We start from the raw sequence: 22,878 nt of genomic DNA on the forward strand, positions 1-22,878 counted from the left end.
CTGTAGAACACATAGGACCGAACAGTTATTCCTTCACGTGCAAGTAGATTTATGCCTACTTGGACTGCTCCAATATGCATAAATTGATATTTCTTTGCTTGAGCTCTGGCTACTTCTGCTGGAGTGATTAGTAGAAGATCAGTCTCTGCACCTGCTGTTGCTGGGGTTGTAATCTCCAGTAGTTTAAAATAATGGCTGTCCATTAAATCAAACTTTCCTCTTTTATAGATCTGTTTGAAATCTAACTTTGGGATTGAGGAATTTTTTACTTCTTGTTCAATCTCATTGAACTCAAATTCTTCAGCATTTAGGAGTTGTACTCCTTTCTTTTTTCCAAAGATGCTTAACATCTTCATTTCTCTTTTTTCGAGGTTTTCATACCGGATACTATTCTGACTAGTAGATGGTTCCAGAAAAATCATGTTTGGAACACGATTTGTGTCTGGTTTTTCTAATGGTTTGAATCCATTAGTTTTCTTTTTTACTGTAGGCATTTTCTTGTCCTTCAGTATATTTTTCATAGAGTCCAGCGTTTTTTGCTGTTCATTGATTTTTCTACTGACAACTGTCAGCTTTTCTTCTTCCGTTTTGGAAGTTCCTTGATATAATCCAGTTTGTTTTCCAATCTTTCCAATTGGTGGATTGTAGCAGGTAATTTTTCCAGATGAGTTTGACATCTAGATATTTCTAGTAGCAGCTTCTGATATTTCTCATCAGAAGTTTTGAGTAGAGAATTTATTTTCTCTAATAACAATTCTGACATTGTCCCCATTAAGGAGGGGTTCTCCTTTGAGCTAATTTACAGGCTCTGATACCAGTGATGTGCGGATCTAACCAATGCTCAAATAATCAAGTGGTTGTTGTTCTATTTCTAGAACATATAGAAGATTATCGATATCTTCTTCTATTTTATAGATCCTAGTTTGGAGTCTATAAATGATATCCCAGTAGTTGGGAGTTTCTCTGTTAAGACTATCTCTCTAGTCTTTCAGTTTTTTCAATTTTTCTTTTTCTTTTTTTCAATTCTTTGCTAGTATTCTTACAAATAGCAACTAATTCTAGTCTGTCAACGATCGAAATTATGAATAGTAAAGTTTACTGTTTACCGTCGAGTAGAGGATGCAATTCAGCTGCAATTATATCTAGATAAATAATTTTGAGATGGGCCCACCACGTTTCATCAAAGGAAAATTAAAGGAAACCATAATAGTAAAAACAAGAGAGAGGGGTATTAATGGGATAATCATTAAGTGAAAAGAATAGTTGGGAGAAAAAGAGAAAACTTTTGTGTGAGTGAGGTTGAAAATAAGTTGGTGGAGTGTATGAGGTTGTATTTGGTATTCTATGGATAAGTGGTCATTATCCCTACAAAATACTAGCCAACTTAGTATGGGTTACTTTTTTGACATAACTAATATCAATGCTATTAAGATCATATATATAATTAATTTTGAATCTAGTAATGCACAACATTAATTTATATACAGGCAGAGCCTGCAATTTCCGGCAGGCCGGATGTCAAACACAAAGCATACATCTTAGGATGATATCTATGTGAAATTTGGCTAGGTGTCAGTGAACCACTTCCTAAAATCCAAGAGTTCTCCATGAATAAATTCGCGGACACTGCCACATCTAAACTCATTCAACTTACCATTTCTACACAAAACATAAGGATTGGAAGGATTGGAAGTTAATTAACCAAATCAAACCATGATGAGTATGAAGTATATGATCGTGCTTGTCATAGCAATTGTAGCAATCGCAGAAGGCGCCGAGTACACTGTAGGAGACGACATGGGTTGGATGGTTCCTCCCACTCCCGACTATTATGCTTCATGGGTTTCCAAGTATTCTTTTGTGGAGAACGACACTCTAGGTGAAGTAGTGCTTCATTTCTCTGAAATAATTGTTCTTCCATTTTATTTTTTAGTTTCTTGGTAATGATCAAGCATGCTTGTTTCTTTCTGCTTGCAGTGTTTAACTTTGAAGAAGGAATGCATGACATCACTGTACTAACCAAGGAAGACTTCGACGCCTGCAACATGAAGAATCCCTTGTTTCAGTTCCCAAATCCAGGGGGAGTTACAGTTGAGGTGAGTGGCACAATTTACTTCACGTGCAGCTTTGGTCAGCACTGCGCGAATGGGCAAAAGTTCGCAATTTATTTTGCCTCTGCACCTTTGCCTCCTAGTCCGAGTCCAAGTGCATCTGCTGCTACAGATCAATCTCTGGACACCCAGCGGTTCAAGTTTGTGTCAAGAAAGATGGGTAACTAGGAAGGTTTTGCCTGAAGTGATCCAATTCAAACCGTGAAGCAAAAGTCCTTGCTAGCTGGCAATAATTCAAGAAGCCTTGAGTCGTGATTGTACCTTTTTTTTTGAATTTTTTGAATAAGTCGTGATTTACCATATCTTTGGTGTGTATCATGTGATCCAAAACCACAAAATAAGATTATGATCGAATTACGATCTGATTTATTTATATTCTTAATAAATTTCTCTTTACTTGACCCATAACACTAAAATGAGATAAATTTAGCCCACTTACACCGCCAAGAGATTTTTATTCCTACTAATCCAATTTAACAGCTAAATGACGATTGTGGGCTCTCACTCTCTCTCATCATCAATCTCTCTCTCCTCCCCCTCTCTCTCTCTCTCTGCCGACTTCTTCTTCTTCTCCCTCTTTCTTCCGGCGCTGTTGAATAATAAAAAAATACCCACAATGTACAAAGCATGTAGCTGTCACAATTATTCAAAAAAAAAAAAGAGAAGAGGATAATGACAGCAGTTAAACAAATATTTATTTACAAATTATCTGTTTCTCAAATTCAAAGGTTGACCAAGCTTGGGTGGGGATAAGCTACGGAAAAAAAGAAACAGAAGAAAGCATTCAAATTGTGATAAGAACAAAGTGGCAGAGGGCGTCCAAGTTCAATCTCAAAGTCAAAGACGAAGTCTCCGATCAACAGCTTATCTTCGTGAGCTTCGGGAGATTCAAATTTCAAACAAATGTTTATCCCGCCGTCTAGAATCTTCACTGCCCCCTATATAAGAAACACAAGGCTGCATAAGAAAGGGACGGAGAGAAATAGAGAGAAGGGTGAGTTATATTGGTGCATCAGAGTGAGGCTGCATTCAAGAGAAAGAAATAGTGCACAGTGCTTAGTTACCTGGAGACTACAACCCGACGACAGGAGAGCATCAAGTTCAGGTATCCTGCTGGTCATTTCTCCATGGTCTTTTATTGGTACTTTTCCTGTATTGTTGCTGATGGGTTCATGAGTGCAGAAAGTTCTTCCTCTGTTTATTTCCACATGGGTTTTATAACCCTTCCAAAACAGCACCGATAACAAATCCTCCGTGCTAAAAAGCCTCGAAATCCCCAAAGCCAAATACACCAACCAAAAAGCCACAAAACCCCAAAACTCTACTGCTGCCCACCAGAAATCAGGACATAAAACAACAACCAGAAAACATTTTCGAAATACCTTTTATGTTGACGACAAGTGCAGGTTCAGAGAATGAAAGAAGCACGTGCAAAGATGAGAAGGGATTTCGACAACTTTCTGAAGGCAAAAGAAGAGAAACAGAGGGGTTCACTACACTTGTTTTTGATGCCTGTATCGCGGTGTGTCCTGCATATGGGTGGCAAAGATGAGTGTCAAGTGAATGCCCGGGGGGCTGCCAGTTCACACCAAGTACGGCTCTACGAAGTTCCCAAGTTTCACTACACTTGTCTTTGATGCCTGTATTGCGGTGCGTCCTGCATATGGGTGGCAAAGATGAGTGTCAAGTGAAAGCCTCGGGCTGTTGGTTCACGCCAAGGACAAATCTGCAAAGTTCTTGGGTTCACAATAGTGGGGAAGCTGCTCCAAGATGATCCCCGTGCAGAGTTTCAACACCAAAGGAAGAAATCACTCCACCTGCAGCAAAGCTATCATCAAAATGGTGTCACACAAGGCGAAGGTTGCTACTTTTACGGAAGAGTTTTTGACTTAGCTCACCCTTGATCAGAGAGTTTGCAGCATTCACTCAGCTCACCTTCGATCACTAAGTTACAGCCACAAAAACGCAAGAGAGATGGGAGCCGTATGATTCTTGTTACCTGGCATAAGATAGTGGCAGAAATAGTGGAGACATAGATCAACTTCGGTAACAAATGGCTCCATGCCTTTTCACTCCTAGACAAATACGTGCAACATCTTGCGAAGTTAAGACTACCTCTGTCGAGTGATGGTTCAAATGGTGTCTGTGATGCTCTTCTTCAAAACTGTGTCTGCAAGATGGAAAAGCAATCTCATGATCAGCAAGAAAGAAGAATGAAGTCCTTGCTTTTGGTTTCATGGTCACGGCTACACAAAGAGAAAAATGGAAGCTTAATTCCACTCATTTGCAGCAGAAGTAAAAGCTTTAGAATATGCATAATTGAGGCAGCTATGTTGCAAGTCTTTTTCGGAACAAGCCAAAAACAAAAGACCAAGAAGCATGCAGCAATTACATTTAATTAAAGAAGTAGAAATCACTCCTCAAGCAGCCACGAAGCTTTACGGTGGAGGAATGTCTCAAACATGGAGATGATTACAATTAACTTCACACATAAGCTTGTCAAAATGAAAGCTTCTAAAATGTGTGAGTGGACACGTTTGCTGCAAGTCAAACCAACATACATAATTAATGCAAGTTTAATAAAAGCATATCTGTAGCTTTGTTTCTGGGAACTAAAGACAAAAGCCTAAAAAGCATGATTAAAAGTATGGTTTCCAGCAAGCTTCTTTTGAAAATAGTTTAAACAACAAAGGAGCAGACACCAAGAAGCAAAGTCTAGCTACAATCAATATTCAAAATGACCTCTGCACAAACAAAGTAACTGTGGCGGTGACAAACCGATTAGTGCACATCAAGACAAAAAAATGCTACATGCAATTCAGCAAATTTGTGGTTGTAATTCAAACCACAAAAGTCAGTCGGTGTTTTTGTCATAAAATTATAAACAATTGAAGTTCCCTGGTATGGCAGCTAGTTACCTCGAGGTGAAGCCACGTCCAAATTCAACTCAAGATGACTGCACAAAAAAGAAGTCTCAATTAGATATTGGGGATTCATGTGAGCTGGTAGCTACAAGACAACAAGATCTATGTAAGATACCGAGTAAAAAAATCCCAGCAGAGACAGTTAATCAAAACCCAGGGAGAAGCCACGTCCAATTCGACTCGAGATGCCTGCACAAAAGGAATTCTCAATTAGGTACTGGGGGTTCATGTGAGCTGGAAGCAACAAGACAAATGCAATCACCAGTTACCCAGTAAAAAAAATCACCGCAGAGACAAAAGAGGGGAAGAACAAGGAGGCCCAAATTTGCGATAAAGAGAGTTGATTCAAAGAAAGAAAATTATTTCCTTGAGTCAAAGAAGCCTTACCCAATGCACGATTCTTGGTGAAGAATGCAGAATCAAGGTGGGGGGTGTTCCTATTTATACAGAGTCCAAGGTCCAGACTTCTTCTCCGAATTGGACTATAAGAACCAAGCTTCATCCTAAATATCATCTCTATCACAATCTGATGATCACGCTAAGATATTATCCGAAGGATTCGAGGTTTATCAAGTCAGCCAAGAAGGGGGATTACGTCTGGCTTCTGGAATTTTAGATGGGGGAAGACACCAACGGAGTTTCAAAGTCATGAGAGTTCAGATCCGAACTCACGATGTGAAGGCTTTTTGGGCTCTATGGGGTGCAAAAGTAAATCAAATGGGCTGAACCAATCTATGTGCTGCAGATTTTTCTTTTGGGCTCTCTTAAATCACTTGTCCACAAGTTTCGAAGCTCTACAAGGCCCACTCCAAGTCAGAAATGCGGGCCCGGCTGAATTATTCATCGACAAGCAAAAAGCGACACAAAGCCCATTTTAAGATTTCAGGGCCTATTATGAAGCTCGGCACACTCGGGTGCCCAATTCAAATCAGTGGACACTCTATTGAGTGTTCACCAAAATATGTTTTCTCGACGAGTTCAAAATACATACCCGTTGAGTAAAAATTGGTACAAAACCGAAAATCCCAAACGTTGAACTACAGTGGTTTGATCCCTTCACGGGGTATGTAGGCAGTCTAGATTTAAATCTGGATGCAACCGCGACCTTAACCGAATCCCTGGTTTTCTCTAGACCAAATTCATCAAATCTTTGTGACCACAAAGGTCATCCAAATTTCCTTATTCAAATGACCTTAAAGTCACCCAAACACTTAACCAAAATTCTTTGGTGGGTCATTTACTCATCGAAGCATCCAAACCTTCCCAAAAATCTGAACTACGAGTGGCTTGATCCTTTCTGGGGTACGTAGGCAGCCTGATAAACACTCTGGGTACAGCCGCAAAATCAAACAAACACATTCCTCTCCATGGAATTTTTGTCTTCATATTTGGAATCAAAGGGTCTTCCCTTGAAGCAAGGGATTGTAATTAAGGGATGTTCTTTATCTCGAATGGGTCCGAACTTAACATAATAAAACTCTATTTCCGTTAATGAAATAGAGTGAGATTGTGTTGAGTATATTTATTTACAATTTTTGCTCAACAGGCGCCGACTCCTTCTTCTCTCTCCATTCTGGCCCCGACCTCTTCTTCTCTCTCCATTCTAGCGCCGATCTCTTCTCTCTCTCTCTCTGCTGGCGCTGATTTCTTCTTCTCTCTCCAATCCAACATAGTTGCCCATTCGTCTGTAAGGACCCATCATAGAGCGCTGTGGCGGCCCAATTGGCACACAAATGACTCACTCAAATATGCTTAAGTACCATACTTGTACCCAATCACTAGCTGTAACGCAAAGGTACATTGAGTGGTGGTAGGTTGTAGACGAATTAGCATAGCTGCATGCGATATTGCATCACCCCAAGCGGATATAAGGAGATTGGTGCGCATTACCAATGTCTGGACTATTATCGTAGTCGTTTCCACAAGACCATTTGGGTGTGTACATGGGAACATGATGTCCAACATCAGTCCCATTGCAATATCCATTGAAAGTCTTTCGATGTAAACTCTCTAGCATAGTCAAATCCAATTGACTGAATAGGATGATATGGGGAGTGAGCCCGTTGTCATATGATATGTGCTAGGAGTGTAGCATAAACAACATTTATAGGTGGACAATGGCACAAAACGTGATCAGCGTGTTTGCATGTCAACCAACATCATGAAATATATAAGCGTCCGCAAGTTGGTTGAATCAATCCACAGAATCCCCATGGATTTTATGTAAGAACAAAATGAGTATGTTCATTTCCTTTGCATAGGACGGTCTTAGTCCTAATTTCCCTAAGGAACAGGTTTTGTAAAACGAGCGAGAGGCATTGGAAGCAACCAATGAGAAATTTGGTTAGGCCTGAGCATCTGAAATGCTATTTGAAGCAAGTTGGTGATTGCAGCGTCACCTGGGGTGCCATTACCATGATGGATGCTATCCATGGTGTCATGGATAGGGACTGTGCCAGCCCCAGGCTGGTGGTGGACGGAGGCGGTGCCCTAGGCAGCAACGTCGGTCACACTTAGTCCAGAAATCAACTTTTGATTCATGCTTCGTTTCGCTCGAAAGGAATGATGTCCATGTGAAGTCTTTAGTAGACGGATCATCATATCATGACTAGGATGATCTATCCTATCGTGACAAAGCTAATATGTGTCTAAATCCAAGAGATCTTCTCTCATAACTTTATTGGATTAATAGCTCGAATAGTGACATAGAATCCACTAGAGAGACACATAAACTTCTCTAAGATGCGCCTTTGTTCGCAATCCTTAGAGATATTGCAAAGGAACTCATTTCCGTTCTCTACATGCGATTTCGCATGGAATCTGTTGGCTATTCATAGGTGCGATTGGCCCTAGAAGCGTAGAGAGTTTCTGTGATAGTAATTAAGGTACCATTTGGCAAGTGGAACTTGGGTTATTCCATGTCCTTGAATTAATACTGATGGCCCAGACATCGTTGTCACAAAAGTCATATGCTCAGAAAAATGGAGTGATAGAGAACTCAAAATTTTATTCATAAGCCAACAAAGTTACATCATTGTCTCTTTGACTAAACAAAATCTAATCCTAGATGATAGCTAATGCAAAACAATGGTAGTCATCTAACTTCTTTCAATAATTCCAAAATAAATGTGACCAGGTGAGTAGAGAGATGTCGGTGGAGCAAGGCTCGCTTAAGTACCACTGATCTCAGAACCTTCCTAGACATCAAACTTACTTTGAGTGAGCCTACTTTGAAGAAAAGCTAAACCATTGGCATTTACTACAAAAAATATATGGTAATTGCCTATTACATCTCTTGGAAAAATAAAGACTTAAACAGAATTGGCGATCTATTGATCCCAGCCAGATTTGTAGTCTTTAGCCCTTCACTCTAGATCATCTTCTTGATCTTCTTGTTCCATATAGTGAGCTTCTCTTGCTTCACAATATGCTTTGCAGGCGGTGACAATTTCTTCACGAGCTCTACAAATGTGTGCCCAATGATCAGACACTCCACATCGAGAACATACATCTCTTTGCTCAAACTCCATTGATTGAGGTGCTTTGAAAGCGTCATTTAAATGGCTCTTAGTGTTAGTGGTGCCACCAACATGGCCAAAGGCGTTGCCTCCCTCTCTCTTTCCACGTTTACCTCTTCGGTTCCGTGTTCGCCTATTTTGGCGATTACCTTCCCAAGTAGAGCGATTATATGGGCCAGAATGTCCAAATGTATTCCTAAGATTAGGGTTTCGCTCTTGGCGCCCTCTCTTTGGGGCGCGACTGTAATTGGATTCCGGAATATGCTCTATTCCCACGGATCTCGAATTATAGTTCTTCACAAAGATGTTGTCATGCTTTTCAGTGACATTCATAGCTCTAATGAGCTCATGAAACCTTGTGATTCGTCTTGCAATAACATGATAGTTCTTAGCAACCATCAATGCAGAGATGGGGAAAGTAGAGAGTCTTCTCAATCAACATCGCATTTGTGATATCTTTACCACAGAATTCCATTAAGGATTTAATGTGAAGTGCTTCCCAGTTGTAGTCAAGAACTGACTTGAAATCACAGAAGCGGAGGCTATGCCATCTCACTTCTAGGTCAGGAAGCAGGGAGTCACGGACGTTGCCAAATCTATCTTCGAGTGAAACCCATAGCCTTTTGGGGTCTTCTTCATTCATACACTCATACTGGAGCGAATCATCCATATGATGAGTTATTAGGATGATGGCTTTCGCCTTATTTGCCTCTAAGGCTGCTCTATTTGCTTCCAAAGCTTGAACTTGCTCAATAGTTAGCACGTCCTAGCTAGGCTCGAGAATCGTATCCAAGATTCCATCGGCCTTGAGATGCTGGAGGATATCACGAACCCACCTGTGATATTCAGAGCCAGTTGTTCCCAATGAAGCAAAGTCCAATTTTTTCAGGTTACTCATCCTGAAAGAGAACAAGAAATTATGGTTAGTTTCAGAGCGAAAAAGACTACCACAAAAACAAATAAAATTTCTGAGCGTAGTCGCTTCCAAGAAATTCGATTCCAAGAGGGGTTGGATTAGATCGAAACAATGATGTTTGCGGTCGATCGTTCTCTTCTCAACAAACTCTAAGTTTGGAGGACTCTACAGGCTCCAAGCTTGGAGTGAGCACGAACCCCCCACAGTTCGGCTTTTTGGTCTCCCCTATGAAGAAGAAATGGGGGTAGAAGAAGGGATGTTGGAAGTCCCCGATAAAAAGAAGAGAAAAGTAATAAAAATTTCAAAAACAGGAGCTTTTAGAAAAGTTTACCTTGAAAAATTGCCGGAAATCTTGACAAGAAAAAGTGGCCGAAAAAGTCACCAGAAAATTGTTGACCAGAGGGTTGACCGTTGACTATTGACCTGTGCTGACGTGGTAGTCAGTCGGGGTGCTGACGTGGCGGTGTGTATGAGTTAGTGGGCTTGGGCTTCTGGCCTTCTGGGCTTCTTTTGCTCTCTCCCTTTTTTTTTTTTTTTTCTTCTCTTCTTCTTTTCTGTCGGTTCAAGATGCAGCTGCTCAGGTGGCCGGTTCACTCCTTTTTAGGTCGGTTTTTGCTTTTTCTTCCGGTTCCTGAAACTTCAGATCAATCGGCTTCTGCTACCAAAATTTGGTGGAAATTAGAGGTCCGGAAGATGGTGAACCGGTGGAATATTTGTTGCGAGTTGTATAGAGCTTCCGGTGGCTGGTTCGGTAGGTTTCCGGCCAGTTCTTAGGGTAGGGCCGCCGGTTCTGGACTCTTGGGATCTATTTCTTCAATGTGTGAGGTGGAGGCAGAAAAGGGTTCATGGTTTTATATTCGGATTCAAGGTTTTTAGCTTCTTAAATCAGGGTTTGGCTATTTCTTTCAGGGTTAGGGCTTCGTGCTGATAACGTGTTGTAGAGAAACTGAAATTGAGAGGAAATCGCTGTGCATTCTTATTGATAATAGGTCTATTTATATAGAGGATTACAATGCATAGAATCTCAATCATACAAGGAAAGTAATCGTACATTGAATAAGAATCTAAATCCTTCTAATTTAACCCTATTACCACTAGAGCAAGTAACCTAGAGTTTGGGTCAAACACAAATTAGGGTTTACTTGAACAACTCTCTAATTATTACTTAATAAAAATCTCAATGGATAAGGTAAAAAATTAATTCATAAATTTATAAACTCTATAATTATAATTTAATTTAAATATCAATGGACATAGTAAAACATGAATTTGTATTGAACTTTCGAATAGTTAGGGACTAGCTCCGCACAAGTCAGAGCATTTTAGAGTTTGGATAAAACTGAGTATCTCGTGGTACTTGTTCGGCGGCACCCTCATGACGACGACGGCTCTTTGCCTAGTCAAAGTGAGATGGGTGTAGCTGGACGGTCTATGGTGTTGTTGGTTCGAAGTCCTTGGTGGGAGATGCAGTGCCGCTTTCTCTTTTCTTCTCAGGCAAAATCGATGGTAGCTTCAGAGAGATCGTGGTGGTGGTCTGGTGTTCTATGGCAGATTGTTAGGCCATGGTTGAAGGTTTATTAGTATCTGAGTCAGATCAGGTCAATCTCTATGATTTTGGGTGGATCTAGGTTTGTATAATTAGGGACAATCTTCAATGGCTGGGTTAATGAGAGAAAGGGATACTAGAATTGGCAACGGTAAGCACAGCGTGTTACACCCCACATCTGATGTACCCTTTTTACTGAGTTACACGAATTTCTGTATGTTTACCATTCACGGTTATAATTTTAACGTTTAGGGGAGTGACTAAAAATTGACTTTTTATGGGTTAACAATTGGAGAAAATTTCCTTCATGAAAGTTGTAGAGGACGTTAAACCGAGCGCGTGCATATGTGGTACGTAAAAATCGGAGTTCGTATGCAAAAGTTATGAGTGAAATACGGAAGTTACTATTCATGGTAAAAATTTAGATAAATATGGAAAGTTACCGGGTAGGTTTCCAAAACCGGAAACCCACCCCTTTCTCTCTCTCCTCTCCCCCGACTCTTCTCCCTTCCCTTCGGGTTTTTCTTCCTCCCTTCGATTCCCCACTTTCCGGCCACCAACCGGCGTGCAGCCGGCCACCACAGGAGCGCCTCATCCCTCTCTTTACCCTAGTGACCTGGGATTTTGGAGTTTTGGCCGTGAAAGTCCAGATCGAAGCAAGGTTCGCTTTAGTTGCAGTTTTGGGATTTCGCCGATTTCCGGCAATTCCGGCCACCTCCGGCCACCAAGTTAACGTCGAAGGTTCGGTTTTTGATGGAGATCATTTCCCCTAAAGTAGTTCATTCCAATTTGCATTGTAGAGGTCGAATTAACGATTTTGCATTTCTAGAGTTCTTGAGGTTTCAGGGCTTTTCTTCACCGGCTTGATTCGACTACTTCAAGGTAAAATTGGAATGTGTTGCTGTTGGGAAAATTGTTGGGTCTGTTGTGTTGATGCTATTGCCGGAATTTGGTGGTCATCGGAGGTAGTGGTCGCCGGCGCGTGGACCCCACGCGCTGCCACTGTAGGTGGCGCGTGGTGGCGCGTAGAGCTGCGTTTTAATTGTAATTTTAGTTCTATAAATCCTATAATGATTGTAGAATTTGATACATGAAGTTTGGTGGAAATCGGAGGAATTACGAATTGAGTTTAAATGATTAATTATCGATTTTCGTGAGTTCGATCGCCGAATTTCTTTCGAATTCACTTTAGATATTACATCGATGAAAGATTATTGTTGGAGTATTAAGGATGGATATTGTGGAGAGTTGAGGAGTTGGATTTTTGGAAGGGGGATGTTTTGAATTTCCATTTCTAAGTATCGTAAAGTTAAAATTTCCGTCTTGTGAAATATATATATTTATGAATGCTATTCGTACAGGACGAGAGGAGTCTCCATACGAGGAAAATCACGAGCGACGTCAGGATTGACCGCATACTGTGAGTGGACTTTTATTTTCAAGGATTGATGCATGCAATCATTTATTGCTTATGAATGATAAATTGTTTATCGTATTACGTTTCCGAATTTATGATTGATTTCTAATATTACTTTGATTTATGCGGATTCACAATTTATACTATTTATATTATATTTATATTCGGCGAATTGAGATTATAATGAGATTTCAATGAAGTAAAACTTTATATTTATTTATATCCTATTTATTTTGAACTTGAGATGATCTTGGCGTGCGGGGTCATGTCTTTGCACACTTAGATTCTTATCTCGTGAGAAATGTGGGGGAAACTATACAGATTTAATGGTTTTCGACGATCTTCTTCCTCACCATACGCGGGTCATGTGATTAGGTCTCCTCCTCACTTACTTTGTGTTTGTGAGTGGCAGTTGAGGTAGCTTTCTCCTCCTCACGTGGGTGGTAATCGAGGTAATGTTCTCCTCCTCGCACAATCTATGTGTGAGTGGTAGTTAAGGTTATTAGTTCTCCTCCTCGCACAATCTATGTGTGAGTGGCAGTCGAGGGTAGGTAGAGCCTGAGGGGCTCCATTCCCGTATGGTGAACTCTTTTCCCCATATCCTTTTGTTGTTGTTCTTGACTAGCGGGGCTAGTCGGTTTTGCTTGAGCGGAGCTTCTTGTGGTTTTCTTAATTATTACATGCATCGGGAGTTTTATTGATATAAATGTGGAAAAGTATAAACTCCTTTTTCCTTTCAATTATTTATTTTTGTCCACTCACGCTAACGTTTTCATATACTTTTCCCTGGGCCCTTCGGTTTCAAATGCCCAGATTGCAGTATTGCTGCTCGGTGTACGAGTGTGAGCCATAGTGACCGCACCTGCTTCCGCCATCACATTCTGTAGGTTACCTATTTAACCTACTGCACTCCTTGTCCATTTATATTCCTAGAATGCTCTGATTACTACGGGATATGTGACCCAGACTTGTATGAATTATATTTGAGGTCTATGACCTAACTTTGGTGATTGTAGTAACTTTTACCTTTTGGAGATTATGTATGATATTATTAGCTTTGAGATGGGATTGGTTGAATTATGGGAGCAGGGTGGCTCCAGGAGTTGTGGTTGGATTATTAGAAGTGAATTTTGGTTTTCCGCAGGATTTTGGTTTATCCATTTTTTAAGGGAGGTTATGCCGAAATTTTTTGGTAAACCTCCTTTAAAGGTGGGTCCCGCAGGGCCACTTTTGATTCCAGGGTGGAATTCAGGGTGGGTCATGTCACAGCAGTTGGCGGTGTACAGCGCCGTGGTCTACAATTGTTGGTTTGGTCTGGTATCTTCAAGCTGTGCATGGTGGTCTGCTATTGGAGTGGATGTGTGAAAGGTTTTCGTACAACAACGGCAGCCTTTGCCTTTGGGCAAGGCTTTGTGGTTATGTGATTATGGGCACCAACCTCACTATGTGGTTTTCTTTCTGGCTGGAGTCAAAGCTTTGGTTGTGGAAGATGAAGGCTAGCAGAGGCATCTCTTGTTACTTTTTATTTTTTTATTTATTTTTTTTTTTTTAAGGTTTCTGTCTTTAGTTTTTTGGCTAGGTCTTTTGAGTCCCTAGTCTCTTGAGCTAGGGTTTGGTGTTCTTAGTGGTATGGTTATGTTATTTTTATGGTGTCACTCCTAGGGATTATCAGATTTATTCTCGGTATCAACTTACGGTCGAGCTATTGGGGAAGAGCTCTTGCACGTGGTCTTGCGTTTTTGGGTCACGATGTTAAAGGGAGTCCTTTTCTTCTTGAGATTGGCTATGGGGAGGTATGGAAACTTCTGGATTGGTAATTGTTATGTAGCCCGAGAAAGTGGGCGATTAGTTTGGTTAGGGGTTGGGCCGATTTGGCTAATGGATGTCATGGTTGTTGACGGACTCGTAACTGAGGTTGTTCTTAGGGAGGGAAGTGGGAACTTATGTCCACCACCGGTCATTTCTGTCTTATGTAGTCTTAGTATCTTGAAATAAAAGGTTTTTCATTCTAAAAAACAAAAAAACATGAATTCATATCCAGCTAAATTTATAAACTCCGTTATTATAATGTAATATAAATCTCAATAACGGATACAGTAATAATTACATTCTATAATGACACTAAAATTCTCGCTATAAATGAAATTGAATTTTTTGTTTAATCAACCATTAGATTTCCTCAAGTGATAACAATTGCCACTCGAGAGGGTTTTGAGTTCACCGTCCAATTTTCTCAAAAATTGTGACGAGTTTTCAATTCCATAACGTCTACCAAATTGTAAGATGCTAATTTCATTTCTCCATGGCATAAGAGCTTGGATTACTTATTCTCTTTGTAACAGTTTATTTATTTATTTATTTTTTTTTTACAGCAACACTGTTAGAATATTTTGTTTAAAGATCATAAGAAATTATCGACGTGCAATCTTCAATCGGATCAATGATTTACCAAACTGTGGTATGATCTGCATATCTCTTCTCATATACTATAATTTCAACAGCCAATGTAGAGTTTGGGGTGTTTAAATGGGCGTTTTCGATCCTTTAATTTTGAGTTTTGATTTTCTGAAATTACTATTCAATGCCCAATATTATTTGGTCTAGTGGCATAAGTCTCCCCTTTATAAGTGGGAGGTCATGAGTTCGACTCACAATATACTAGTTGTATATAAGTTGTTTATTTAATTAAAAAAAAAACTATTTAATGATGAACATTCTGGCTTATGATTGTTAAGGTCAAAAGAATATGCAGACTCAGCTTTGAAGTAGATGCCGGCCCATGTTGAAAAAACCTAGTATAATGAACAACACTGTAGTATCCGAGATAACTGATCTTATTGTAGTTGATGATACAGCTGGTTGTCCCTAGGAGGAGATGATGAGGATGATGGTATGGGCGGTACCAGACCGTCGTTGGTTGCATAAACTTTAGGGTTTCATGTCTTCAACGGTGTCATGAATAAACTCATAGTTGTTTGGGCTTGTGTACGTACATTGTAGTTGGAAAAAATTTTAATTGTACTTTTTATTTCGAACAAGAGCATCTATTTTTATTTTTATTTTATGTTTTTGTAAGAGGAGTCAGTGTTTGTTTGTGCATCGTCGATGACCCTTATATATATATATATATATATATATATATTGTTAAAGGAAAAACATATTGTGTATCTTCGTCAAAGTGATTGACGGAGAGGGAATCAAGCAATTACCGATTAACATCAATCAACATGGATTACGAACCAATCAGTAGTTAATGTCATCATTGTAATTGTTCTTTCCATTGTAATTCTCTCCCTATATAAAGGGGTTATGAAATAAAATGAGTGGACCAATTCCAATCCATTTTTACTTTAACACGTTATCAGCACGCTCAGAGCCAATAGCCAAAGAAATCTAATTTTCTAGTTTCATTCTTCTTCCTGTCGAAAAACAAATCAAAACCCTAGAAGAAAAAAAAAATTTCTTTTTCTGCCGCCACAAACAACAACAATTCTCAACAAAAAAAAAAACAAAAAAAAAATTTCCGTCCAGCCGGCTAGACCGGCCTCACCACTACACACAGCAGCAGCACCCAGCACCGGCCCCAGCCACGAAGCCCTGCACGCCGGAGACCTTGCTACCCAGCCTCGATCTACCCAGTTCTTCCCCGTCCACCTCACCGGCGCTCCCCTCACCGGCCGCAAGTCACCCAAACTGATCTCCTCTGACAGGCGCTGCACTTGAGACCCGATCTCGACCTCGAATCCGCCACTGCCTGCAGCACCAGAGTCCCATCTGCAATCAGACGGAGGAGGAAGAAGATCCCAGCAGCACTCGATCCCAGACCAGCCAGACCGGCCTGTCCTCCCAGCAGCCACCGGTCCCAGCAACCTTGCACCTCACACAGGCGACCTATCATCCCAACCTCGGCCCAACCTCCAAACTACCCAAGGAGCTCCACCGCTGCAGATACCCCCATCTGCAAACCAGAAGCAGAAAGAAGAAGAACAGATTGAGGAAGAAGACGCAAACAAAAAAAAAAAAAAGAGGCCCTGCGGCCCAGACAAGAAAAAAAGAAAAAAGGCTTGCAGCCCAGAAAAAAAAAAGCAACAGAAGAAGAAAAAAAAAAACAAGGCCCACTGTTGAAAAAAAAGGGAAGCAGCCAAGTTTTTCTCACCCTCAAAAACATCGCTACGCACGCCTGCATCAACACGCGCGTGCGCTAGGATTGTTTTATTTTCTCACGACCAAGTATGTTCTCTTTTATTTATTTTCATACTATGGCATATTTTCATTATTTATAATTAGAACTTTTGAGCATGTTTAGTTAGATAATTTTGATCTTTTTAAGCATGTTTTGTTATTTATGTTTTACATAATTATGTTTAAGCATGTTTCAATTATGCTATAGTTTATACTTTATTTTGAACATGCCATATATATTTTGTTATATATTATTTATGCAATTCTGAGCATGTTTTGTGAATTTTATTTACGCTTATATAGTTATCCCTAAGCATGCCTTTAATTATGCTATTATTTATATTTTATTTTACGCATGCTATATTATTGCTATTATTATGTGTAGTATATAATTTGTTGTATATTTGTGAAATTTGAGCATGCCATGTAGTTTATTTTTTATATATGCTATATTTAAATGTGCTATGATTATTTTTAATGCAACATATCAATATCGTTTGGCCATGATAATGAAAATTCATGCGCATTATACACACACTTACTGTGATAAAGTATTTTCACATAGCATCGAAAAAATGTGACCATTACGAATCTTGGTCTTGAAATCTAATTCATACGTTTGGAAAATAATTCACGTGGATGTCTTTATGACTGCGTAATTTATTTCTTCTCTCTTATTTATGTAGATGGCTGATCTAACTCGACCTGAGTTTGACATTTTGGACTCAGACGGACTTGAGTATCACCGTTGGGTTTCCGATGTAGAAACTGCTTTTGTGGCAAGAGAATACACTGCCACCATCAAAACTCCCACTGACCCCAAAGACGATGGACCGTTTGACAAGGTGAAAGCAAATGCCTTAATGTTTCTGAGGCGACACATTGATCCTACCCTCCGTTGGGAATACCTTCAGTTAAAGACACCCAAAGAACTGTGGGATGCTCTTAAGGGACGTTTTGGGAACATTCATGACACATTGCTCCCAGAACTGACCGTTCAGTGGAATAAAATCCTCTTGCTTGACTATAAAAGGGTAAATGACTTCAACAAGGATATGTTGCGCCTAAAAGCACGTCTAAATTTCTGTGGAAAGGAACTCACAGAAGATGATATGATCCAAAAGACTCTTTCCACTTTTCCTACTTCAGCAATTATACTAGCGAACTAGTATAGGCTGGAGTACGATAACAAAAGAATCACAACCTTCAACAAGCTGATCAACCTACTGCAAGTGGCTGAGAGGCATAATGAGGTTCTTTTGAACAACAATGCCAGGCATTTTGGGACAAAGAAAATTCCTGAGGCTAATTATGGCAAAGTGCAAGGTGGACAGAACCCCAGTGCAAAGGGGGTTGGACGTGCTGATCCCTACCCACGTGGCAAAAATGCACCACGTGGCAAGGGACATGGGGGTCATGATATGGGCCGTGGAGGCCCTCCCAATGTATGGCGCAGAGATGGTGGTGATGGCCCTAGTGGTCATGGAAACAAGGTGCAAAGGGCACCTAAGAACCCTTTAGTCAAACAGAATAGAGTTGGCAATGAACCATGCTATAGGTGTGGAGTCATTGGGCATTGGTACAAGAACTGCCAAGCAAGCAACAGAGTAGCAGCCAATTACAAGAGGTATAGGGAGTCTAAAGAACAAGAGGCTCACTATATGGAAGAAGGAGGTCATGACCCAGATGTCAACCTCACAATTGCAGACTTTAATGGCAACAAGGAACTTGCTCAGTCAACCGATGCCCCAGATTTTGACTGATCTGCTTTATTTACTTTATTTTCCAAAAACAGTTGTGAAGGCATAATGCCTCATTCTTAATTAGACTATTTAATTACTTGGTCTTAAAGTTATTTCAATAATGGTTTGATGAATTAGAACAAGACCTTGATTTGATTATCGTTGGCTCATTAATAAATTTCGAATTTTATTCTTGAGCACTGAATTTATTCTAATTTATTTCCTACACATACTTACATGGTTCGAAATTGCAATATAAAGATGTAAAGCAATACATCTAGAGAAAAATTATTATTAGAATGAAAAGATTATCATTCTACTAAAATAAAATTACTCTAAAGAATCTGAGATATATTTAAAGTCAAAAACACTCTGTATGCACCAAGAGCTAATCGAACCTTGTTAATGTTTCAAAGCAATTTGTGCCAACGGTTATCATGTAAAAACACACCGTGAGAATGGAACTGAATACCTTGATAATACACCTAATGGCTGTGGAAGGAAACACATCTTAGAGAAACTTATGAGTCATTTTAGTGGACTGTACCTCACTACGATTTGGATCATTGAATCCTATATTGTCACCAACAATGAAATGTGGGACACTGACTCATACAGGCTTTTGCATGACCGCCTATGGCACCGAGGTCGTGACATGATGATCCGTATTTTTTCAAGAACTCACACAGACATCCCTTCTTTCGAGTGAAAAATGGGAGAAAAATCCGCCACACTGCAAGGTGTCGGTTCTAGGATTGCTCAAATGCAGTCATTGCTTTCTAAAGTACCAGAAGCACTACCTCCCTCCCATTATGCCTCATTGACTATTTCAAAGGCACATCACTTGTTTTGCAAAGCCTGCTCTTTAGCAAAAACAGTATCGAGACCTTCCTATGCTAAAGATACAAAACAAAACATTCCATTCTTACAAAGGATACAAAGAGATGTCTGTGGATCTATCCATCCAGAATGCGGACCATTCAAGTACTTTATGGTTCTGGTGGATGCTTCGACAATCTGGTCACATGTCGTTTTATTGTCCACAAGAAATGCTGCAATACTCATAGCACAGATTATACGTTTAAGGGCTCACCACCCTGATCACCCTATCAAGTCTATAAGGCTTGATAATGCTGGAGAGTTTACATCAAAAGGATTTGATGATTATTGCATATCTATTTGGATTGATGTAGAGCATCCTATACCCCATGTGCATACACAAAATGGTCTCGCAGAAGCCACCATCATAAAGCTACAGATGGTGGCTAGGGCATTGGTTATGCGCACCAACCTACCTATATCTGCATGGGGTTATGCAATATTGCACGCAGCTTTACTTGTTCGTTTAAGACCCACAGCTAGCCAACCATTTTCTGCATACCAGTTGGTAACTAGATATGAGCCTGACACTTCACACTTACGCATATTTGGTTGAGCAGTATATGTGCCTATTGCACCCCCACAGCGCACCAAAATGGGTCCTCAGAGACGATTAAGTATTTATGTTGGATACGAATCCCCAACAATTATCCACTATTTGGAACCCTTGACAGGCGATCTCTCTACCGCTAGATCTGCGGATTTTCACTTTGATGAGACAGTCTTCCCGTCGTTAGGGGGAGATAGGAAAAAGGATTTTCCAAGGGAACGACAGGAATTGTCGTGGTTTGTCCCCACTCTGTCTCATCTTGATCCTCGCACTTCATAAAGTGAAAGTGAAGTGAAAAGAATAATCAATCTTCAAAATGTAGCAGATTCGATGCCTGATGCGTTTACTAATATCGTAAAAGTGACGAGATCACATATACCAGCTGCAAATGTGCCTGCAAGGTTAGAAGTCCCTAACAAGGGGCATGGTGCCACAGATAGAGGCACTGCAACCGCACTTAGTGGAGGTGTGGTTGAGGCCGTGGCTCCCCAAGGAAGAGGGGGAGGTCACTTGGTTCGATTGACACTCACCCAAGGAAGAAGAGGGTGAGTAAGGCACAAACCAATCATCAATGTATAGAATCCCTCTCATGAGATTGTCTCTGATTATAGTTATGTCCATGAATCAATACTGGAGGACGCTCCGATGTTTGAAATGATTCCAGAGAACAAAGAAATCTCAAAGGACTGCGAGAGTACGTATGAGTTGATAGAAAGATCTTCCATACACATTGATGATATATACTGTTGCTCAAGGAATCATAGAGCACGATGACATCTAACCACGCTCTGTTGAAAAATGTCAACAAAGAGCAGATTGGCCTAAATGGAAAGAATCAATCCAGGTAGAATTAGATTCTTTGACAAAGAGACAGGTATTTGGTCAGGTAGTGCTAACCCCACCAAGTGTAAAGCCTGTAGGACATAAATAAGTCTTTGTCAGAAAGCGTAATGAGAAGAATGAAGTCCTGAGGTACAAGGCTAGCCTTGTGGCGCAAGGTTTCTCACAACGCCCTGGAATTGACTACGAGGAGACATACTCTCCCATAATGGACGTTATAACGTTCCGCTACTTAGTTAGCTTAGTAATTTCCGAAGGACTGGAAATGCAGCTCATGGATGTGGTTACTGCATATCTCTATGGGGATCTAGATTTAGAGATATATATGAAAAGTGCCTAATGGCCTTACATTACCCACACTACAAGAAAATGACTCTTTTACCGCGCACATTTTACGGCGTGCATCAATGCATGCCGTAATAGACATGCATTTACGGCGCACTTTTAAGGCATGCCGTTAATATACTTTTTGATATGGTCTTTTACGGCATGCATCTAATACACGCCGTTAATGCCTATTTTCGTTTGGTCTTTTACGGCATGCATTAATACACGCCGTTAATGTCTATTTTCGTTTGGTCTTTTACAGCATGCAAGTATGTGCGCCGTTAATGTGGTTTTTAATATGGTCTTTTACAGCCTACATTGATGTGTGCCGTAAAACTGAAAGGCGCGAAATTTTCACCAAAATTTTATTTCCCTCCATCTTTTTCTTCTACACTTTCTAATTAATTCTATTTTTTTTCATTTCATAAAACAAAAGTTTTCTCTCTCCCCGATAGACCTCAGTTTTCCATCTCTTCCCTATCTCTTCCCCACGTCTCTTCCCACCGCTGAGTCGCCGTTCAGTGGATTTGCTCCACTGCCGAGTCACCGGCCACCTCCCACCACCGGCCACCACGTTTTCTGCTCCTGTCATCGAGATTTCGTGGATCGATTGAGCTCCAAATTAAAGAACATTGAAGTGATCACCGCTCTCGGAGATTCGGGCCACCGGAATCTGGGTCTTGAAGTTGAAAATAGCCAGAGCGCTTTCTTCCTATGTGCATGCCTTCTGCTGTTAACTGCTAACTCAGGCCTTTCTTCTTGTGCGAAACCATAGCCGGCTTCACTTTTCTCACTTCAATCCAACACTCTTAGTGAAAACCCAATTCCCAAAACCATCTGAGCACACCAAAGGTGGGATCTTTCTTCTTTTTGAATACTGTTCTCTCTGTTTGTTTTCATAAAGACCCTGAAATTTTTTTTTTTTTATGTTTATCATGTTTTCTGAGTTTGTATTTGGATGCACCTTTTGCTATTGTGACTTGTTTTACTTATTGATCGTTTTGTATATGTTTGTTGTTGAGGGAAGAGAAGCATGGAGGAATCAAAAGTGTTGAATTTTGTGTTGTGCGGTTGGTTTATGAAAATGTGTGAGAATTCTGAATTCCAAACTTTGATCAAGTATTGAACTTGTTGATGGATTTGAGTTTTAGATGAAGATTTTCTTTGTCATTGTTGTCGTTGTTTTGGGTCATTGGCAAGTGATTCCTGTATTGTTGTATGACATGTATAGATAAAGGAAGAAACTCGGTAAAGTTTCAATGTTTTGATAAGGGGATTGGAACTAAGTTTCATGTTTTTGCATAAACTGGAAATTTGATTGAGTTTGGGGGATAGTTTTCAGCAGGAAAAGAGGTGAGTGTTTGGTTTGGGTTTGTATGGGTTGTCTGAAATTGTGGTTTCACACCTTGCGTACTTTCACACCTTGCCTCTAAACATGCCTTAAATGGGTACTTTCACACCTTGCGTTCCTAGGTAAGAATTATAACTTCTTTCCAATCTCCAGAGTAAAAGGAATGTGTATAAGTCTGTTGCCGCAATTTGCTGTTTTCCATTTCTCACTAATTAAAGTTTTCCATCATATTGAGACTTAATTATAAAAATTTAAGATACTAAGAATAATTGCATGTTTAGTAAAGCAGTTAATATATCAAGACAAGATAAAATTGTTGATACAACTATAATTTCTGCTTCCCCTAATGGTGTTAATTTATCTTTTTTAATGCAGCTCTATCATAAAGGAATTGGGGTGACCATTGTTTGTCCTGGTCCAATAGAAACATCAAATGGTACAGGAGCAGCAATCTCAGAGAATAAAGCTTCTTCTGAGGTTAGTTTCTTACAATGATGTTGTGTGTGTATCAAATCTGTTCCTTACAATCATGCCCATGAATTTCATCTTTTTGATAACTTGGGGTGGTATCTGTA

General features: G+C 40.1%; 1 protein-coding gene and 3 long non-coding RNA genes across 6 annotated transcripts; 2 read left to right on the forward strand and 2 right to left on the reverse strand.

The window, feature by feature from the left end:
* Positions 1–1,498: 1,498 nt before the first annotated feature.
* On the forward strand, positions 1,499–2,436 carry LOC112167699 (umecyanin). The gene is made up of 2 exons (XM_024304744.2): positions 1,499–1,879; positions 1,978–2,436. The coding sequence occupies exons 1-2, from the start codon at positions 1,714–1,716 to the stop codon at positions 2,277–2,279; spliced, it is 468 nt and encodes a 155-aa protein (XP_024160512.1). The 5' UTR covers positions 1,499–1,713; the 3' UTR covers positions 2,280–2,436.
* A 292-nt stretch (positions 2,437–2,728) lies between these two features.
* LOC121053176 lies at positions 2,729–3,519 on the reverse strand. The gene is made up of 2 exons (XR_005810964.1): positions 3,176–3,519; positions 2,729–3,068 (listed from the first exon to the last, which is right to left on the reverse strand). It is a non-coding gene; the product is annotated as an uncharacterized LOC121053176 (long non-coding RNA).
* LOC121053177 lies at positions 3,043–4,907 on the forward strand. The gene is made up of 2 exons (XR_005810965.1): positions 3,043–3,216; positions 3,518–4,907. It is a non-coding gene; the product is annotated as an uncharacterized LOC121053177 (long non-coding RNA).
* On the reverse strand, positions 3,788–5,564 carry LOC112201777. Of its 3 annotated transcripts, none has more exons than XR_005810962.1 (6): positions 5,423–5,564; positions 5,151–5,224; positions 5,030–5,067; positions 4,227–4,281; positions 4,010–4,110; positions 3,788–3,928 (listed from the first exon to the last, which is right to left on the reverse strand). It is a non-coding gene; the product is annotated as an uncharacterized LOC112201777 (long non-coding RNA). The 3 variants fall into 3 exon arrangements; XR_005810963.1 differs by adding an exon at positions 4,504–4,651 and having other exon boundaries at positions 4,010–4,281; XR_005810961.1 differs by having other exon boundaries at positions 4,010–4,281.
* Positions 5,565–22,878: the final 17,314 nt, after the last annotated feature.

Source organism: Rosa chinensis, chromosome 5 (genome assembly GCF_002994745.2).
Source record: "Rosa chinensis cultivar Old Blush chromosome 5, RchiOBHm-V2, whole genome shotgun sequence".
NCBI lineage: Eukaryota > Viridiplantae > Streptophyta > Magnoliopsida > Rosales > Rosaceae > Rosa > Rosa chinensis.